Genomic DNA, 21,417 nt, shown 5'->3' with positions numbered 1-21,417 from the left:
CCACCTGCACTAGAACATCCTCCACAACTCCCTTAGGATAAGTGATGGAACGATCCGCCATCTGCAATGCGATAGAGGTAGGCTTGATATCTCCAATCTCCAACCGGTTGAAAATAGAGAGAGGCATCAAATTGATGCTTGCCCCTAAGTCACAAAGAACGCGGGAGAAGTTCTGCCCTCCAATCACACAAGCTATTGTAAAGCTGCCGGGGTCCTTTTGCTTCAATGGTAGTTTCCTTTGTAGCACTGCACTGCATTCCTCGGAAAGATTGATCGTCTCATATTTCCCCAACTTCCGCTTGTTGGAGACTGCATCCTTGAGGAACTTGGCATAGCCTGGCATATCTCTCAAAGCATCAAGTAAAGGAATGTTGATGTGAAGCTTTGAAAACATCTCCATGAACTTGGCTAATTTCTGATCCATCTTCGGCTTTGCCAGGCTATTCGGGAAGGGTGCTACAGGTTTATACTCTGGCCTGGGAAACTTAGGAGTAAGATTAGGTTTCTTAGCATCAGAGGTTTTCGACGATGCCTGAGAAGTTGACGGTGAATCGCGCACAATTGTCTCCAGGTCATCCTCCTCAACAATCTCGACATTTGTCTCCTTTCCATTCTTGCCGTCCCGCTGCTCTGCAGAGGAATGGTGATTCTTCTGCTCTGGCTGGCTCATCTGCTCTGGCCGATCCCTCTGCTCCGGATGATTCTGATACTGGGTCCCGCTTCTCAAGTGAATTGCATTACACTGATTTTTGGGATTAATTTCAGTGTTGCTGGGAAAGTGGCCCGGCTTGTGCTGTGCAGCTGCTTGGTTAGCCATTTGACCAACTTGATTCTCTAACATCTGCACCTGTTTAGAAAGTGCTGACACATTTTGCTCCATGTTGAACATTTTGGTTCCCAAGTTTGCCGAGTTTGTCTCCATCCCGGTGACCTTCACCAATACTTGCTTCATCATTTCCTCCATTGAATCTTTTTTTGGCTCATTGATGACTCCCCCACTAGAAACAGAAAATCCAGGTGGAGGTTGCAAAGCATTGTTGGGATTTGAATAGGAAAAATTCGGATGATTCCTATTATTTGGATGATACGGTGGATTGCCGCCCTGATGTCCTTGATAGTTTGATCTATTCAATTGGTACTGCCGCTGGACATAATTAGCGTCTTCCAGTTGCGACACATCAGGTAAACTCGGCTGCTGAGGAATTTTAGCTAGTAGTGTCTTTCTCTCCATCTCGTACTGCTTTTGAAGAGCTTCATATTTCTCCTTAAAATCATTTCTCTCCTCATTCACAGCTGCAATTCTTCTCGTGGAATTTCTGTCATTCGGCCATTGATAACTGTTGGAGGCCATCTCTTCTATCACACGATATGCCTCCTTTGTATTTCTATGGAGAAGACATCCACCTGCAGTGGCATCCACCATACTTTTTGTCAGACCAGTCAAACCATTATAAAAGTGAATGATTTGCTGATCCTCTGTGAACCCATGTTGCGGGCAGTTCCTGAGCAGCTCGCGAAATCTTTCCCAGGCATCATGAATGGTCTCATCTCCTTGCTGGGAAAAGTGAGAAATCTCTGCAATGATTTTCTGAGCTTTAGAGGCAGGAAAGTATTTTGCTAGGAAAGCTCTACACAAATCCTCCCATCCAGTAATGGCCCCTCTGTCCAGACTCTTGAACCACTCCTTCGCTCTGTCCCTGAGAGAGAATCCAAACATCTTCATTCTGATGGCATCAGGTGGCACTCCATTCTGCTTAATAGTGTCGCAGATATCTAGGAACTGGGTAATGTGAGCATGCGGATTTTCAGAAGCCGCTCCACTAAACTGCTCAGCTTGCACCATGTTTATCAATCCCGGCTTCAGCTTGAATGTGTTGGCTTGCACAGTTGGTCCCCATTTGCCTCATTGAAATTGATCAACCCGAGGCTGATACATGTGATTCAGTGGTGGCTCTGGTGGAGGAGCCCGGTTGCGCTCTCTTTCTTCATCTAGTTGCCTCTGAAGGTTTGTCACGACTTGCACAAGAGTTGGAAGGTCCATGTTATTCTCTGCCATTGCTAGCTTTTTCTTTTCGCGGTTGTCTCTTTTGTATTGCTTTTCGATTTCCAAATTCAAAGGTACTAGATGTTCCTTTCCTTTGGATCTCGTGATCATACACGCCTGAGACAGAAAAACAGAAATTTAAAAACTAAAAATAAAATAAAATTAAAACTTATAACGCCTGGAATAATGCTTAAGTCTAATCAGAAATATTAAAGTAAATTCTAAACAGTCCCCGGCAACGGCGCCAAAAAGTTGATCACTAAGTTCTTAGCAACAAATACTGCAACTAACACAGGCAATTGTAGCAAGTAAAAAGTAACCGAGTATCGTATCCACAGGGACTATTATAACGAATCACTCAAAGTAATCCTAATTAAACTTTAGTAATATTCAGGCAAAACAATTATAAAGGTGAAACTCGAACTAAATTTAACCAAATAAAACTAAAGAGCATGTAAACTATGATAATTAACTCAAATATAAGGAAAGCTCTGACTCTAGGGATGTACTTTCACTAATCAACTATATGCATTTAACCTATTGATTCAATTACCAATTTTAATCCAACCCTGATGAAAGATCACTATATTATTCACAAGCGTCTCTAACGACCACCTATGAACGTAGATTAATAAACCCCTTTTCGCATTCAAGACTCCAAGGAATAAATTAACTCCAAATATCACATAAAGAATAGCTTCCTATAGGTTCACCTATCGCATTCAAGACTCAAGGATAATACTATATCATGCATTCCTGAATCGGCTGAACAATTATCGCATTCAAGACTCAAACTGAACAGCTAGACATGTAAATCATTGATCAGATAATTCACAAGAGAATAAGCACCAAGAATCATGAATCACAAGTTGGAGGGCAAATTGATATCAATAAATCAAAAACACATAATTAATTAGCTATGTACAAACCCTAGGTTCAGAATAAAAGAACTAGCTAAACATATTGAAATAAAACATAAACAAAATTAAAGAGAAAGCAATTGTAAAACTGAATTAAATAAAAACCGAATAAAAAAAACTGAAGTAGCGCTTGAATCTTCAATCTTGATCCAAGCCTTGAAAACTAGAAAGCAATAAAATTCTAAAGCTAAAAACTAAAGTATGAATGCTAAGGTTTTCGTGTCTGCCGTCTGATGATCTGCCTTAGGTCAAAAGAGGACCTATTTATAAGCTTCAGATTTCCTTCAGATCACCATGAAAGTTGCCATACAAAGTAGAATTCTAATGGTAATAGAATCGTGTGATTTACGGCAACTCTCCAGCTAGATGCGCACTCCGAAGAAACTCTCCCACTCGCGCCGACTTCGCAGTTCTCGCCAGAGGAAAGGATGTCACCAGAGTAACGGGTCACGCCAGAGGATTGACGAATTCTCTGCTATCGCCAGAGGAATGGGTGATTTCTCTGGCTTCTCGATTCCGCTGTAATGGACTTCTCTGAATATTGATTCCTCTGACTTTCACTTCTCTGACTGATTTCTCTGCTCTGTCGGATCCCTCTGACTTGGTTCCTCTGGTCTGGGTTGTGACTTCGCTGGATATGACTTCTCTGACTTCGCCAGAGAAATGGTCTCGCCTCTGGCATTGATATCTCTAATCTCGCGACTCCTCTGGCTTTTGACTTCTCTGACGAGTTGCTTTCTCTGATGCCAGAGGAACGGTGATTTCTCTGCTCTGGAGATGTCGGCTCCGCTTCTCTGATATTCCACGGATTTCTCTGGACTGGCTTTTGATTCCTCTGCTCTGGCATTCCAGAACACTTAGAAAACGCCTAATTAATCCAAAATTCTCCAAAATTGCATTCTTTCATCTGGTAAGCCTAAATCTCCTGCAAAGCATAGAATACACCATAAAACGCACCGAATTCCAGAAGATTATCCTAAAATACGCACATACAAACCCCTAAAAATAGTGTAAATTAAGCATAAATCAGCCACGCTGTGTGGACGTTTACTGCATAACTCCCACTACTTTAATGGATTTAAATATTTTTAATAGAAACCTCTTCTGACAAACTTATGAGAAACAAAAATGAAGTAAGCCACGCTGTGTGGACGTTTACTCACATTGCTAATCACTTTGTCTAGAGACCGCATGTGGAGGTCTAAAATAATTTTAATTGCTTAAAATTATTAAAACTGCTTAGTCTTTTTAAAAATTCAAAAGGTTTGTTCATGCTCAAGCACATAATCCTAATCATGCCTTTCTAGAACGCAACATGTAAAACATGCTCGCAGAATTCTAAAACATGTTTAAGAAAACGATAAACCTACTATCATGCTTGTCTAAGCGCAGTTAATAAAGCATATTAACAAGCAGAAATGAACAAAAGCAGGTAAAGAGCATAAGGGATTAACACCACGGCATGCAAAGAACAATAAAAAGAAATTAAAATTCTTCGTGACCCATTCGTGGAATCCCAACATCTATTCTATTTTTAAAGAAAAATAAAATAAATAAAAATAAGCCCAAAAACTAAAACTCGGCCTGAACACTTAGGCCCGTCGTTGGAAATAGGGTTTGGCCCCCTAGGGTTTGAGATGCGCAGCTAGGGTTTGGAGACCCTAGCTGCCGCCGCCTCCCTTGCACAGCCGCCGCACAGCGCCGCCGCAGCAGCAGCCTGGCGTGCGCCGCACCAGCAGCCCGGCATGCGGGCAGCTCAGCGGCAGCAGCCTCTGCGCGGCATCCGACACACAGCAGCAACCGGCTCAGTGTTCTCGGCGTCCAGCAACAGCACGGCAGCAACAGTAGCAGCAGCGGCAGTCCCCGGCGCGCGCGGCAGCAGCAGCAGTCTACGACAATAGCAGCGGCAGCGCGCCGCCCGCCGGGCGCGCAGCGCGCGCAGGCGCGGCCCCGGGCGCGCACCGCCCCTGCCGGCTGCTTCCCGTCACACGCCCTGCCACAGCCTCGGCCCGCCTGGCCTCACCACCATCCGGAAGCCTCGGTGACAGCAGCACCCGGCAGCACGGCAGCCTGACCAGGCGTGCGCGGCGCACAGTGCGCAAGCGCTTGTGCGCTCTCTGCCCTCGGCGCCGGTAGCCCGTGCCGCTCCGTACCCGTCACGTCTTCCTCTCACCGTTCTTTTGTTGTTGATTCGTCGTCATCTTCGTCTCGTTTCTCAGTTTTACAGATTTACAACAGGAAAAAAAACAAATACAAGTGAAAACCTAATCTAACCACGGATTTTCTCGCGGTGAAAAACGATTACAACGTCAAACGACGTATCCCACGAATCAACAGACCACGAAGAACAACAGCAGTAAAAACAACGCACATTATTAATCGTACATAAATTAATAATAGAGCCAAGAAATTAATCCTGGGCTCTGATACCAATTGAAGGAATATTAAATTGAATTAACGTTCCGCTTTGCCCGATGATCGTTTCTTGGTTATTATTAATTTATCATACAACGATTAATCCTAACATGCTCCTATGAATTTAACAGCTGCACATAGGTGTTAGGAAACACTTACTTGTAAAACGGATGCACAGGTTGTTGATGATCGTGTCGAAAGACTCCAGTTCTGATCTTCTCGACTGTATCCCGCTCAGCTTTCACCGTTGGATGGACAACGAACTGTGAAAGTCCCAAGGCAGAATGCTCCACACGTTTCCTGCGCCTCCTCTCAGCTCTCAAAACCTAATAATTATCAGTGTGTCTTTTCGGATAGCTGACAGCTGTATTTTATAATACAGAAAAGAGGGGGAGGCGCCAGTTATGGTGTATGGGGTGATTTCTAGCCCTACTTGGGCTAGGAGACATTGGGCCAGTCCAGGGACCAGATACAAGGAATAAAGATGGGCCTCAAATAAATTAATTTATCAATGGTCAGCCCAGACCATAATTAATTTATAAATATCAGTTCATTCCACTAGAGAACCGATATTGACTTACCCCTTTATTGCCGGTGATGAGTCGGGGCTTGTATTTAGACTTATTAAATCCTCGTATTTAAAATATCCGACATCCATTAATTAATTATAGCTCTGACAGCCTTAATTAATTAATCTCTTTATAATCCTTAAGCAGTACCACTCAAAACTTATTATTGCGCTTGAACTTAATCAACCTGTAGGGTTTAATGCAATAAACATTATTGAGCTCCTTAAGGGGATGTCATTATCCTATACGGATACGAGTACCAATACAGATAATCAGATATCATATATTAACTGCTATCACCCAAGATATAGAGTACTCAAGTTACTATATAACTCTCGCTCATAGTAAGTCAAAGTGATAAACGAATCAACATATATATCTGAAATCTTATTAGTATTAAGATCTTATAAGTCACCGAGATCTTTAATTCTTCACTTAAGTCAGATAGAAGAATATATCTCACTGTGGTCCTATCAATACGTTGTGACGTACCAGTATAGATAAGTAGTCAAGACAAACTACTTCCATCTATACCGCAGCCTAAACCAATAACTTGTCCTAGAGTTATTTCGGCTGTGATTATATTATATCTCTTAAGGTTATTCCAATTATACGGTCTTCTGTGATCTACAACACACCATATAATCTACTTATACAGAGATAAAGAACATACATATGCAATCATGAACCCAATCAGATAGGAGATTAAATAGTGAACACAGGAATGATTGTATACAAGCATAAAACGTTCTTTCTTTCAGTATACAAATCCAACACATACCAGGGGTATGCTTTGGGATTCTCATATCTCAGATAAAACACTGAGGGGTACTACGCTTTAGCTCCATGCTGGTAAACATGACATTGCAATCTGGGCTGATAATGTCCATTCCGACCACATTTCTACTCTTTGCCTCTTACTGGACCTTTCTTCTTCCACAATGTTAGGTCCGGAGGGTCTCGAATAGGTGTATGGGGGGGAGAATACACCTATGGGCTATTTTTCCCTCTAAAACAGAGGGATCTCAAGAAAGAGATCTAAACGAAACTTTACAAGCAAACTATGACACCTGTTAACTGAAATGAGTTTTGACCAAACAGGGTTGACGACTGATACTGAAAAAAGGAGTTATCAGTTAAGTTACTGGAACTTAACTGATGCACGTAAAGGCTTCAGTCGAGTTTGCTAAAACAGAGATGATATCACTCTTCCTGACTATCAGATGATAGATCAGTCAGACTGATGTCATACGCAGCGGAAATAACTTTGTTTCGTAATAGCCTCGGTTGAGAACGTTGTTAGTCTTATGTTTCTCTTTACGGTTATTCAGTACTCAGTTTATCAATTGAAATAACACAAGTAAGAATGTAAAACTGAAAGCTGTAAATAACACATAGATTTTTACGTGGTTCGGAAAACACTTCCTACATCCACGGTCGATTGATCAGACCAACAATCCACTCCGCAAGTGCTTAACTGGTGCACTGCAAACCGAACCGTGTGCTTGCCGGGTGCACACAACCGTACCACTGAAGATTCCACTCTTCAGTACCCACACTTCACTCATGTCGGATTTCTCACTCCTAGCACAACCCGTGCTAAGATCTCACGGAGTCAGAGTACCTTCCTGAACTCCTAACCGCTCAAACACTCGATTCTATCTCTCGAAAGGAGGTTTGAAAACTTGCCAACTATACTTCAAAGAACAAGTTCTTTGGAGCAAGTTTGACCTAGGCTTCTGGGTAAACAGAGGTTTCCCTAAGGTCTAAGAGAATGTGTGTAATCAGTAGTGACTGATTTTTGACTTTGGAATTCTCTTCTTCGATTCAAGCTTTGGGGAGGTTAAGCTTTCGGCTGAGAAACTATTCTGGCAGAGTTTCAGCTTATGTCGTTGAATCGGTGAAGATTGAAGTGATCCTCGAGCGCTATTTATAGGAGAGGTCTTGAATAGATCCGTTGGCGGAGAACGTCTTCAAGATTTCTTCCGCTGGAGAGCATTTCGAATTTGGGCTGAAGCTTCAATCTTCGAGGTTCCTTGTTTGGTGGGAACGACTATGTTGAAGAGCAGGAGATGTGACGTCTCTGATAAAGTAGCCACCAAATAGGAATGACCTCTGCAGAGAGGGATGATCCTGAGATCTCTGCATTTAATGCGGCTGTACTTTGTGAGTACGTGGCTTCCTTTGAATGTTGGAAGTTCAGTCCGAGGAAGAATGCTTAACTGATACTTGACTTTAGTATCAGTCAGCTGAGTCCACGAGGCACGCATTAAGTAATCAGTTCCGAACTGATTCTTCAACTGATACTTCAGTTGGTATCTTCAGTCTTCAGTCTTCAGTCCTTCGTCCTTCAGTCTTCAGAACCGCAAGCTAAACTAGAAACGAACTCTAACACTTGAGTTCAAACAGTTCTAGTTTATTACAATTAAGACCTATGGATTTTGGTATCATCAAAACAAGGATTAGGATATTCCACAAGGTTCCCAACACACAATATTGTTTTCCCAGGAACGACCTGACCTGACACAAAAAAGGAAAAAAATAGGGCTAAATGGCCCAAAAGTCGAAGATGCATCAATGCCCCTCAACACAAAGAAGCGCAGATCTAAAAGGACTAAAATAGCCTTCTAAGAGTATAGCAGAAAGACTAGTTTACCCTCCATTTTGTAAACTCTATTATTAGTGTTTTAATTGTAAAAGCAAGTTGAATGATTATGAATAGACCGTTATGTTGCACATTTGAATTTCATTTCATCCTTCTTGTGTTGAGTCTACTTTAGCTTCGTGAATCCCTTATTTTTCACTTCTTTCTGACATCGTTTCCCTCACCAAATCGAGTCCAAATCTGCTATGATTAATGTCATTAGGAATTGATGTTGAGCCTAAAACCCAACTCAATAATGACTGAAAGAATTTGCGAAATGTACAATCCAGTTGCTAACGTCTTGGACTTGCCTATTTTGCACATAAAGTAAGACAGGTGCACGATCTCCTAAAATTAATTTATTGTGTCCTCACAGAGTCTAGGTGATATAAAGATGGTGAGATGGACATGTTAGGCCTTAATGAGAGAAAAACTAAAATTGAGACTCACGCATAGTGATCACCAATTTCAGTAGCAAGATAATATGAATTGCATCGTGTTCATCTACATGCATGCAAAACGATTGTTCTCTAGCTTTCCATCTGCATGCGTGCATGTAAATTTTTTATAGGTCATGAATAATGAGTTTACCCTTTTTTTTTTAAAGAATTTGTGTTGTTTACACAGAGAGTGAGATCAATTATATGGCTTTATTCCCTTTTAAGGGTTTTTGTTGTTTTACGCAGTGGGGTGGGGAAGGGGGTACCTCTTTTAATTTTATTTCATCTTTTGTTAAATTTTTTTTATAGAAATTAAAATATTGACATGTATGTGACACTTAAATAATAATAGGCCACATAGACGCCAAATCAGTTTTAATTTGACCGGAATTATTCGTCATGGAAAAAATCAGAAAACACTAAGTTCGTGTATTTACACGCTAATAACCCTTTTGTTAATCAAATTCACACAATTAATCTATTAATCCTAATTACCAATTTAATTCAATCATGATGAGAGATCACATAGATAATCATACACTCTCGCTAGAGCAGTTTATGATAGTAGATTAGTAAATTCTCTATCTCCGCTAGGTCTAAAAAAATCTACTAACTCTCAAAAGCACATAAGAATAGTTCACATCGCACATTCCTGAATCCGCTAAACAGTTATCTCCGCTAGGTCTTAAACCGAATAGCTAAACATGCAAATTATTGGCTAGATAATCCATAAGAAATAAGCACCAGGAATTATGAATCAGAATCTGGAAGGCAAAAAGACATCAACAAATCAAACACATAAATCTAATCAACTATTTACAAACCCTAGAATCATAAAAGAAAATGAGCTAGACATAAATAAACAAATACTCCCTTCGTCCCACTGTATCTGAGACTCTTTCTATTTTGAGCGTCCCACTGTAAGTGAGACTCTTTCATTTTTGAGTAAAACTTTTTCCCTTTAAACATCTTTTCACTTTTTTACCTACACACAAAATACACGTTTCTTAATTCTCGTGCCCAAAAAAAAAAGTCTCACTTACAGTGGGACGGAGGGAGTAAAAGACATAAATAAAAAGAAAGCAATAGAAATAAATGAAATAGATAAAACCCATAATGAAATTTGAAGTAACAGGTGGAATCTTGAATCTTGCAGAAAATAAATCTAATCTATATAAGCTATAAATTCTAAATGTAAACTGAAAAATATGAAAATATGGAGAAGAAAGGTGTAAAACTTTATAATATAGGCACAAGGGATAAATATAGTACAAAACTCGAAAACACTGATAAAAGCCTAAAAATCCGCAAAAACGCGTGGAAAATAGCGACTTCGGCGACCCGACTGGTGATCGCCGCATGGGTCGCCGCTCACAGGCCAAAATGTCTTCTTGAGGGGGTGCTCGCCGACTGGATCGCTGCGGGGTCGCCGCGCCTCCGCTGCTGCACGCGACTTTTTGTTTTGACCATATCTCTCTCGTCCTAACTCCGAATTCGTTTACGCTCACAAACTCGTATCGAGATGATCTATAACTTTCACAAGACCATGCTTCCAAATCCAGCCTTCATATTTCTGTAAAATCCATCGAAGTTTGAGCAAGTATTATATTTCACAAGATAAAATAATATAAGCACAAAACAACTATCAAATAGTACTCAATTTCCTATAAAATTAATATCATAAGAACATTAAAAACTATAGAAAAGTGAGTGTTTTTTTTTGTTAAGAAAAGTGAGTGCTATTAGTATAGAAATTATAACAAAATTAAATATAAGCTTAATTGTATATAAATTATTGAACTTTTATCAAATTATAATTTTACATATAAATGTAGGGTGATAATTATTAAGCTATTAATTCGATATGATTTTCATACCAATTACGATCTTGAGTGTAATATTTATTATGTTATTGATTTAGTTTGATTTTGTTATCAGTCAAAATATCGATCAAATTTACTCCTGATATGACTATCCGAATAATATAATTTTGCATACTTTTCAAATATTAATTGCATTGTGTCATCACAAACATTTTAAAGTTTGTATAAAAAATTTAAATATAATGAAAATAAAATAATTAGTATATAATTAACCCTTAAGGGTCCTTACTTTGGTTGTAAATTTGTCATTGGAAAATGATGGGCAAGAAAAAATGAGAAAATATTAATCTTTTTTTCATTTTTTTTATCATTTATTTATTAGTGATGAAAATATGAGAAAATGTTGAAAAATATTTTCAAATTTCTATTTTAAAATAATATTATTCAATATTAGAAAGAAAAGGAGCTGGCCACACAAAAAATATTCCATATTACCTGAAGAAAATTTTTCATTATAATAAATATATAAAAATAATAAAAAATTAATTAAAATATATTTTTTCTCTTATTCCATGAAAGCAACGCACCTTAAATATAAATTTCACGTCCACGTATGACGTAGCATTTAGCAATGAAGATACTTAAATGATGCTAATAAATAAATGTGAGACAAATCTGACCCTGTCCATGAATTTAATAAGTAACTAATTCAAAAAAAGAAAAAGAGGCGCCAGATTGTGATGGGAGGCGGTTTCCCGCCAGTTTCCGCCCCCCTCCTCCCTCTCTCCCACGCCGTGAAAAGGAAAACCGCCGCAATCCCCGCCGTAGTCGCTAACCGTCCGCCGATGGCCGAGACTCAGCAAATGAAGAAGTCTAAGACGCCCTCTAAAGGAACCCCCAGAGCAAAGCAGCGCATTTCTTCAGACCACCTGATTGCTCCCCAAACCCCACAATCCGCTACACCTGCTGCCATCAATCTCAGACGCTCTCACCGCCTCAGCGCCGCCACGCCGGAGAGTCACCCCGTATTATCCACCTGTGATACTCCTCAATCTGTTACCAGAACTACGAAAAATCTCGAGAATCCGACCTCAATTTTACCGACCACCATTTCAATTACCCCTGCATCTCCACAGCCCACAGAATCTCGGAGGAAGAGGAAATTTCAAGAAAAATCGGTTGCGAGTGCGGAGAGAAAAAAGGATCTAAGGAGTGGCAAGTGTAGACGAGCTGATAACAAAGTCAAACAAAAGGTGTATTACAAGAAAGTTGTGTATGACAGCGGCGAGTTTTCAGCAGGGCACGATGTGTACGTGAAGAAACGGTCCGACGCTAGCTCGGATGATGAAGATCCGGAGGTGGAGGAATGTAGAGTGTGCTTTAAGCCGGCTGGGAGGCGGGTTATGATCGAGTGTGATGATTGCTTGAATGGGTTTCATTTGAAGTGCCTGAGCCCGCCGCTAAGGGCAGTTCCCGAAGGGGATTGGATGTGTCATTATTGCGTGGCGAAAAAGAATGGAGAAATGGTGAAATTTGCTGAGCCACCGGCGGGGAAGAAGAGGGCCAGGACTGCCAGGGAGAAGTTGCTTTCAAGTGATTTATGGGCTGCACATATTGAGAGGTTTGTGCTGTCAATTTCTTTGAAATTCTTATTTTTTCTGCGGAATTTTCACTGGTTGGTTAATCTTCTGTTTTGTGATTTTCGTTTGGATCTCTGAAGTTTATGGAAGGAAGTGGATGGTACGTATTGGTTTCGAGCTCGGTGGTATATTATTCCGGAGGAGACTGCTGTGGGGAGACAACCTCATAATTTGAGGAGGGAGCTCTATAGGACCAATGATTTTGCTGATGTTGAGGTGAATTTTGTCATCTTTTTCTCTCTAATAAGATTGGTTTGCTTGTAATTCTATTAAGTTGCAATGGTAATTGTTGATAACGAGGAAATGCATAAAGTAAAGTTGCTTTTTGAGAGGAAAACAAATTGCCAATTATTTCTTGAAGGAAAAGTTACACTACCAGCTGCATAGTTCGTGCTATTTATAGATGATAGCACGAGTAGGTTACAACCAGTAGGCCAATCAGGAAAAGACAGATGGCAAAGAGAAAAACAAACTACGGAAATAAAAGCAACAAAATATGGTTCTGTAACTCATGCATACAAACATATATGCACACTTCCTTTACCCCCCCTCAAGCGTGGAATGATGCAGATCAATCAATCCAAGCTTGGACAGCAGAGTGCGAAAGCGGGGACCTCCAATAGACTTAGTGAAAAGATCGGCGAGCTGTAAAGTAGTAGATATATGAAGTGGAACAAGAAAACCAGCAGTATACTTCTCGCGAACAAGATGACAGTCGATTTCCAGATGCTTCGTGCGTTCATGAAAAACCTGATTTTTCGTGATGTGAATGGCAGCTTGGTTGTCACAATAAAGTGGCAAGGGAAGGGGAAGCTGGACAAAGAACTCCGCACAGAGATGAGAGAGCCAAGTCATCTCTCGGACAGTAGCACTAAGGGCCCTATACTCAGCTTCTGCAGAAGAGGCGGAAACAGTAGCTTGTTTCTTGCATCGCCAAGAAACTAAAGACCCACCAAGCAATATGCAGTACCCCGTAAGAGAGCGGCGAGTATCGGTACAAGTCCCCCAATCGGCATCACTATAGGACGTGAGAGTAAACTCACCAGCAGATGGATAGAACAACCCAAGTGAAGGACACCCTTTTAAGTACTTAACCACATGTAATGCAGCATCCCAATGAAGCTCAGAAGGAGAACCCACGAACTGACTAAGTTGCTGGACAGCATAAGTGATGTCTGGTCGTGTAAGGTTTAGGTAGAGCAATCGCCCAACTAATCTGCGGTATGCATCAGGTTTGAAATAAGCAGGAGAGTCATTATGACTAAGTTTGCAATTTAAGGGCAGAGGAGTAGAAACTGACTTGCAACCGAGAAGCCCTGCAGAGTCAACCAAATCAAGTATGTACTTTCGTTGATTCAAACAAGTACCAGAATCGCCCCGAGCAATCTCCATACCGAGGAAGTATTTAGCAACACCCAAGTCTTTTATAGTGAAAGCAGAGTGGAGATACTCCTTCAATTCTGTGATCAAGGCCACATTAGGTCCCGCAATAAGGACATCATCGACATAAACCAACAAACAAAGAAAGGAATCACCTGTTCCTTTAACAAATAAGCAATGATCGGAGTGAGATTGAGTAAATCCAAACTGAAAAAGATGTTTACAGAACTCTGCATTCCATTCCCTGGAGGCTTGCTTCAAACCGTATAAACTCTTCACAAGCTTGCATACTTGCCCAGGTTGGGCTTTGCCATAACCCTGAGGAGGCTGCATATAAATTTCATCATGCAAGAAACCATGTAAGAATGCATTATTAACATCAATCTGATGTATATGCCAAGCTTTACACGTTGCTATAGCAAGCAGAAACCGTACTGTAACAAGTTTAGCAACCGGGGAAAATACCTCAGTGTAATCAATCCCATATTCTTGATTGTAGCCTTTTGCAACCAAGCGAGCTTTGTAGCGCTCCACTGTACCATCAGCATTCAATTTAACTTTATAAACCCATTTAGAGCCAATAGCTCTTTTTCCAGGAGGTAACTCACTTAGAATCCAAGTATGATTGGTTTCAAGGGCTGTTAGTTCTGCCTGCATAGCAGTCACCCATTCTGGTGAGTTGCTTGCTTCAACATAAGAATTTGGTTCACGAATGGATTGAATGTTAACAAGAAAAGCAGTATACTGTGGGGTAAGAACAGGAGATGTAATGTAAGGAAATGTAGGTGGAGTAAGAGTGTCATGAATAGATGTTTGAGAAACTGGAAGAGTAGCAATAGAACCAATATAATCTTTCATCCAAGATGGAGGCTGACGGGTGCGAGTGCTCGCACGCACTGCTCTGTCTGGAATAGGTTCATCAAGGGAAACAGGAGCAGGAGATGATATAGGCATAGGGTCTGATGAATCAGTAGATATGGGTGGAGAAATGGTAGATGATGGAGTGAGCTGAACTGGAGGTTCATCAGTGTAGAGAGGTGGTAGGTAGGAAGGACAAATGAGTGGTAGCTGATGAAGAGAAGCATATGGATATGTGGATGGCAGAAACTTAACATCCCTCCAAGTGATAACCTTACACTCGGTTAAATCATACAACAAATAGCCTTTGTTGTTCATCGCATATCCAAGAAAGACACATCGAATGCCTCTTGAGTCAAATTTCTTCTTTGTGGGTGACAAATTCACAGCATAAGCAAGGCATCCAAAAGGCTGCAAGAGATTCATATCAACTTCCTTATTAAACATAACAGTGAATGGAGTCTCCCATCCAAGGACTTTGCTAGGTAAACGATTAATAAGCCACGTAGCAGTCAACAATGAGAAAGGCCAAAAACTAGTAGGCAAGTTGCTATCAAACATCAATGCCCTAGCAACTTGTAATAGGCTCCTATGCTTGCGCTCAACTATTCCATTCTGCTGTGGAGAATATACACAAGTTCTCTGATGGTGTATACCAAACTCAGAAAGCATAGCAGCCACATCTTTGTTAAGAAATTCTGTCCCATTGTCTGTCCTTAGAATTTTAACTGATTTACCAAATTTAATCGATCTACTCCAATTTAGGAAGTTGTTACCTGTCAGCTGAGCAGAGACCAGCTGCATCCCAGGATGATCTGCATTATGTAGCTGCAGAACTTCCTCAATCTGCTTCGGATCCATCGCAGATCTACGTGTCCTCTCAAGGTGACGATCAGATTCCGATCGGCGCCGTGAATCGTCGTTATTAACCTCTGGTTCCTCCACCGGATCTCCTATTTCCTCATTCACGAGGACGTTCCATGGTGTGCGTCGAGTTTTCGCCATTAAAACTCAAAATCATGTGGCTCTGGATACCATGTTGATAACGAGGAAATGCATAAAGTAAAGTTGCTTTTTGAGAGGAAAACAAATTGCCAATTATTTCTTGAAGGAAAAGTTACACTACCAGCTGCATAGTTCGTGCTATTTATAGATGATAGCACGAGTAGGTTACAACCAGTAGGCCAATCAGGAAAAGACAGATGGCAAAGAGAAAAACAAACTACGGAAATAAAAGCAACAAAATATGGTTCTGTAACTCATGCATACAAACATATATGCACACTTCCTTTAGTAATGTACCTTGTTATTCAACTCGATTATATGTTCCTTGAGTTTATTTAGTTAAGGGAGCTATGATGAACTGTATGTGTTATTGCTATTAAGTGGCGAACACCTTTTCTTAGGTTAGTGATGTGCCGAAAGACAAGGATTTATGTTTTCCTGTGGTTGATTCCCATTTTACTCTTCTAACAAAGTAATATTTTCTTAGATGGAGTCAATCATTAGGCATTGCACTGTTATGAGCCCAAAGGACTTTGCTAATGCTGGCAGTGAAGGAGATGATGTGTTTATCTGTGAATATGAGTATGACATACAGTGGCATAACTTCAGGCGCATGGCAGAGATTGATAACAATGAAGATGTAAGTTGGGGGTGGATTCCATCCAATGGAATTCCGTATTCTTGTAGGATTTATACATTCTTATTTTATTTGCAGGATGGTGAACGAGTTCATGATGTTGATGATGATGATGATGATAATGATTGGAATTCTTGTGATGAGTTCGACTCTGACTCAAAAGAAGATGTAGTGTACGAGCATGAAAAGAAAACCAGACTATCTCATGCATCTTTGCTTCACCCTGTAGCAGCGGTATTCTAACTTCAACATTGCTTCCACACGAATCTCCATGTTTGTTTACTACATAACCAGCCATTGGATTTGGATTCCTTATACAGAACTCGCGCAAGGGACGGATTTTCGGGCTGCAAAAGATTGGGGCAAAGAAAATACCAGAACATTTAAGATGTCATAAGCAGACTGATTTGGAAAAGGCAAAATCAAAGCTTCTGCTTGCAACACTGCCTAAGTCTCTACCTTGTAGGGATAGGTATGTATTACTAAGGTATCAGAGCACTGATTAATGCAGTACCTTTCCTTTAATCATACATACTTTATGCAGGGAAATGGATGAGATAACCACATTTATCAAAGGTGCTATATGTGATGAGCAATGCCTGGGAAGATGCCTGTATGTTCATGGTGTCCCTGGAACTGGAAAGGTAAAATATTTCCGTATTATATATAGTATAAGACAATCAGTTGTTAAAACCAACTAGCCATCCATACTTTTTAAATCGGGTCGGTATAACTTGCTTGTTATCTGGACCACACTGCAGACCATGAGTGTGCTTGCTGTGATGAGGAATTTGAAGTCTGAGGTTGATGCAGGAAGCATAAGGCCTTACTGCTTCGTGGAGATTAATGGTCTTAAACTGGCTTCACCAGAAAATATATACAGTGTAGGGATGCATTATAACTTCTTCTACTTTGCAGTTTCTGTTGGTGTTCCTAATTTTTGTTTAACTTATTGAGGTAATTATTTCCAGGTAATCTATGAGGGACTAACCGGACATAGAGTTGGTTGGAAAAAGGCTCTCAATTTCCTGAATGCACGATTTTCTAATGAAAACAAGTGTGGAAAAGATACTAGGCCTTGCATTCTTCTCATAGACGAACTTGATCTTCTAGTAACCCGGAATCAAGCTGTACGTTGTGCATATACGTGACATAACCCATATGCTCTTAGGTTCAATATTGTAATAGGCAATTTCCATTTGCAGGTTCTATACAATATTCTTGATTGGCCTACCAAGCCAAATTCGAAACTGATTGTGATAGGTAGGAAATGTTGCTGCCATCAATAAGTTTTGTTAAGTTTCTAACAGGTTGACCTGATTCTGTTGCTTCTTTTTTTATTTTTATTTTTACAAATTCAGGGATAGCAAACACTATGGATCTTCCAGAGAAGTTGCTGCCTCGCATTTCTAGTCGTATGGGCATACAGAGGCTTTGCTTCGGTCCATATAACTACCAGCAACTTCAAGAAATAATTTCTAGTCGCCTAAAAGGAATTGATGCTTTTGAAAAAGTTGCAATTGAATTTGCGTCAAGGAAGGTTCGTATTTTGTTTCATATTTCCTGAATAAGTTGGATTCTGATCCTTCACTTTAGAGGGTGGATGCCAATTGTGACATATGATATGATAAAACCAGGAAGTTTTTTGTGTGGTATTCATACTGTACTTGACCTTAGGTGGCTGCTGTATCTGGAGATGCTCGTCGTGCACTAGAGATATGTAGGCGAGCTGCAGAAGTAGCAGACTATCGTGCTAAAAAAACTGCACTTTCTGGCTCAGATGCTTCAGGCAGGACTTTTTTCTCTGACATTTATTTCTCTGTTCGTTATTTTCTGCAGAATGTTAAGTTGTTTGATTGAAAGTCGTTATCTTTTCCATTTTAATGCCTCTAAAAAAACGAACCTGCAAATACATTATTGTTCCACTGGCAGTAGGTCTGACTAGAATTTAGATACTCATAGTCTTGCACCCTTCAGCCGCAAGAGATATAAATGACATCTCATAATGTTGGATCATGGAAATTTATCCCATTAAGCTCGGTATTTATTTACATGAATTAAGAATCGATAGATCTACCATTCATCTCATTGAAGCAACTAATTACTTCCAAAAAGAATTTCAAATCTTATGTGTCATTAGTTCACTTGCTCCAACTAACCATTTAAAATTACTCATAAGATTCTGTTTCTCGCAAATGTATTTAGAGAAGATCATCAAGCTGTAAAAAGGAATAGAATATGCAGGATTTGAAACACTTTGGTAAAAAATAAACTTAAATTAGGCTGTTTTTTGTTAAAGAAGTCGGTACATCCTAGCACAGTCTTCTTGTTTCCCATGCTATCTCCGCAATGCCCTATCACTGCCATGTTATGGATGTTTTGTTGATGGCTAAGACTTCAAAATATCTGGTTTGCAGGGAAAGTTGTTGCTGGTATGGCAGATGTTGAAGCAGCTATTAAGGAGATGTTCCAGGCTCCTCATATCCAAGTGAGTTGAATGACATTTTATATTACAATTACATCAATGAAATAGTAATCATGTAATAAAAGTTGATCCTTTACTATTTCTTGTTTCTTTTTCCACCACCAGGTGATAAGAAGTTCTTGTAAACTAAGCAAAATCTTCTTGGCTGCTATGGTTTATGAGCTTTATAAAACAGGAATGGGAGAAACGACCTTTGAAAAGGTACTTCAACTCTGCTCAAGAGCTTAGAATTTTGTCATGCAAGTCATGATAATAACATCTGCACAGTTTCGCCTAATAGCAGATACATAAAGTTAACAGATCAAATTGGTTTGGTTCCTGAGTAACTAACTATACATGGTTAAGTAGCCAAGACTGTCTTCCCTTATATTGTGTACATGAATCAACCAGAAGAAAACTACAGCTTGCTCAATCTTTTTTACACCAACGAGTGCCTTCTTTAATAGCTTGTTCCATCTCTACAGTTAGCAATGGCGGTCTCATGCTTCTGTGCTAACAATAGAGAAACCTTTCCTGGATATGACATGCTCCTGAAAGTCGGGTAAGTCATGTTTACGTTGAGTGATAGGATGGATATATAAAATAGTTCAGGTTAATCTACCACTTTGATAGATTGATTAATTTTTGAACTTATTGATCATCTTATCCTTCAAATATCTTGGCAGATGTAAACTCGGGGAGTGCAGACTACTATTGTGCGAGGCTGGGACACGGCACAAACTGCAGAAATTGCAACTGAACTATCCCAAGTGAGTCCCTTTAAAAACAAAACCAAGCGTTGATGGTCTATCAATATACACTTCCGAAAACGATTCTTGTTTACTACATCAATGGATTATTTACAACAGTAACACGTATACCTTTTTCCCCTTATTTGGCAGTGATGATGTTACATTTGCACTGAAAGATAGCAAGGACCTACCTTGGTTAGCAAAGTATATCTGAATCTAAAAATTCTTGGAGATCCAATTTAGATGATCCATTCCTGATTTACATTAGAGTTGTATGTTTACACATTTCTTGAATTTATGACCATGTATGCTCTAAACAGAGCCTAAACTTTGTTTGCTTCTTTTCCTCCCAAAAGGATTGTTATGCAGAGCCTGAAAACATTTATTTAAACTAGCATTATACATTTGTAAACTGAGAAATATCTTTATTATTGAAACATTTGTTGAATATTTTACCTTTCTTTGGAAATGAAGTGCAGCGGATTATGGATTATGTGAGCCTAAATGAAAACTTGATTTCCTTGCGGGGACTTATGTTTAGAAGCTGATGCCTTGACGGGGGCTTTAATCATTGTATGTTCAATGACAACATCTAGGGGTGTCAATGGATGGGTTTCATCCATAATTTATCCGAAACTACTGAACTATAAAGTAACGGTTTTGATTTTAGTTCTAGACTCGACTTGCTCAGACTTGGGACCTAATCAGTCTAGACATGATCTGACCCGTTTGTTTCGGGTCTGGTTTGACCCAACTTGTGATTTTTTTTTTCTTTTGGGAATGACATTTTAAAAATGATTTCAAAAAATAATATTGCAATAATATTTTCTGCCAAAAAGAAAAAGTACAAATAACTTAAATAGATACAAAATTTAACTATTACTCAAATTTTTGAGTAACGACGGTTAGTAAAGGAGACTCAGTGACAAAGGCGAGCAACGACGATGAAATTTGGGTTTTTGAATTGAAAAAGGATTCTGCCGTCTGCATTTTGATATTAGTATTATGTGTTTCTTTATTTTGGGTATTCCCTAGATAATACCATGGGTAATTAATCCGTCTTAATGGTTTTTTTTTTTTTTTTTTTTTTTCATTTTCAGAAACAATTTTAATGGTTCTGAATCAGGTGAAACATACTTATTGACATCCTTAACTCCATCTTTAGTGAGGTGAATATATATGTGCGGCCCTTGACAAATTCGGCATCTCAACAAAGAGCACAATAATTGAACCCGATGGCTCGTTAAAACTCTAGAAAATTGTTGGACTATGATGGAATGATGGAAGAAATATGCTAATTAAGGAAAAAGCGGGAAAGTCAACGCTGATATCATGTGAATTGATCAAGAAGTCAACTCTGCTAGTCTTTGCCAACATCGGAGGATCAATGGAGCATAGAGGAAGTTCAGGTCCAGTTGAGTAACAATGTTGGATCACGTCGGCCTTGTCAGAAACAGAATAAGACGAAGGTTTTTTGGGTGATTTCAGTGTAACTAACTTTGTTAGACATGTCTCATTCGTGAGCTCGTGCGAAGACATTTTTAAGTATGAGGAGTACGCGACTTTGTGTAGTCTAGATTTTCCCTCTATAAATATAAGTTTTTATCTCGTTGGATTCAGGCTCTCCCATTTTTGTAGAAATATATTGTAATGGCCTCAGTTCAATCCAAATACTTTTTCTCTCATAATCATAAAGTGTTCTTGTGTTATTTACTTTCGTCGTATTTCTCTCCTACAAATCATCGAGCTAGCTTTCGCCATTCTCTGAGTAATCTATCCTAAATTAGCAGTTGATTCAATTTGACGTCCTCGATTTTGAATATCTA

The 21,417-nt window shown here is 39.6% G+C and overlaps 1 protein-coding gene and 2 non-coding genes across 3 annotated transcripts; all 3 read left to right on the top strand.

The window, feature by feature from the left end:
• The first annotated feature begins 1,481 nt into the window (after positions 1–1,481).
• On the top strand, positions 1,482–1,588 carry LOC131007350 (small nucleolar RNA R71). Its single transcript, XR_009096054.1, has one exon. It is a non-coding gene; the product is annotated as a small nucleolar RNA R71 (small nucleolar RNA).
• Positions 1,589–11,547: 9,959 nt separating this feature from the next.
• Positions 11,548–20,041, top strand: LOC131007146 (origin of replication complex subunit 1-like). Its single transcript, XM_057934305.1, has 16 exons — positions 11,548–12,476; positions 12,576–12,711; positions 16,226–16,378; positions 16,454–16,609; positions 16,696–16,847; positions 16,920–17,019; positions 17,137–17,259; positions 17,347–17,505; positions 17,581–17,638; positions 17,737–17,915; positions 18,053–18,164; positions 18,793–18,863; positions 18,966–19,061; positions 19,325–19,401; positions 19,526–19,609; positions 19,742–20,041. Exons 1-16 carry the CDS (start codon positions 11,596–11,598, stop codon positions 19,803–19,805), a joined length of 2,601 nt encoding a protein of 866 aa, XP_057790288.1. The 5' UTR covers positions 11,548–11,595; the 3' UTR covers positions 19,806–20,041.
• On the top strand, positions 16,286–16,363 carry LOC131007414 (small nucleolar RNA snoR28). Its single transcript, XR_009096116.1, has one exon. It is a non-coding gene; the product is annotated as a small nucleolar RNA snoR28 (small nucleolar RNA).
• Positions 20,042–21,417: the final 1,376 nt, after the last annotated feature.

The sequence above is a fragment of the Salvia miltiorrhiza genome, chromosome 1 (genome assembly GCF_028751815.1).
Source record: "Salvia miltiorrhiza cultivar Shanhuang (shh) chromosome 1, IMPLAD_Smil_shh, whole genome shotgun sequence".
NCBI lineage: Eukaryota > Viridiplantae > Streptophyta > Magnoliopsida > Lamiales > Lamiaceae > Salvia > Salvia miltiorrhiza.
This window is presented reverse-complemented; position numbering and strand designations above follow the sequence as displayed.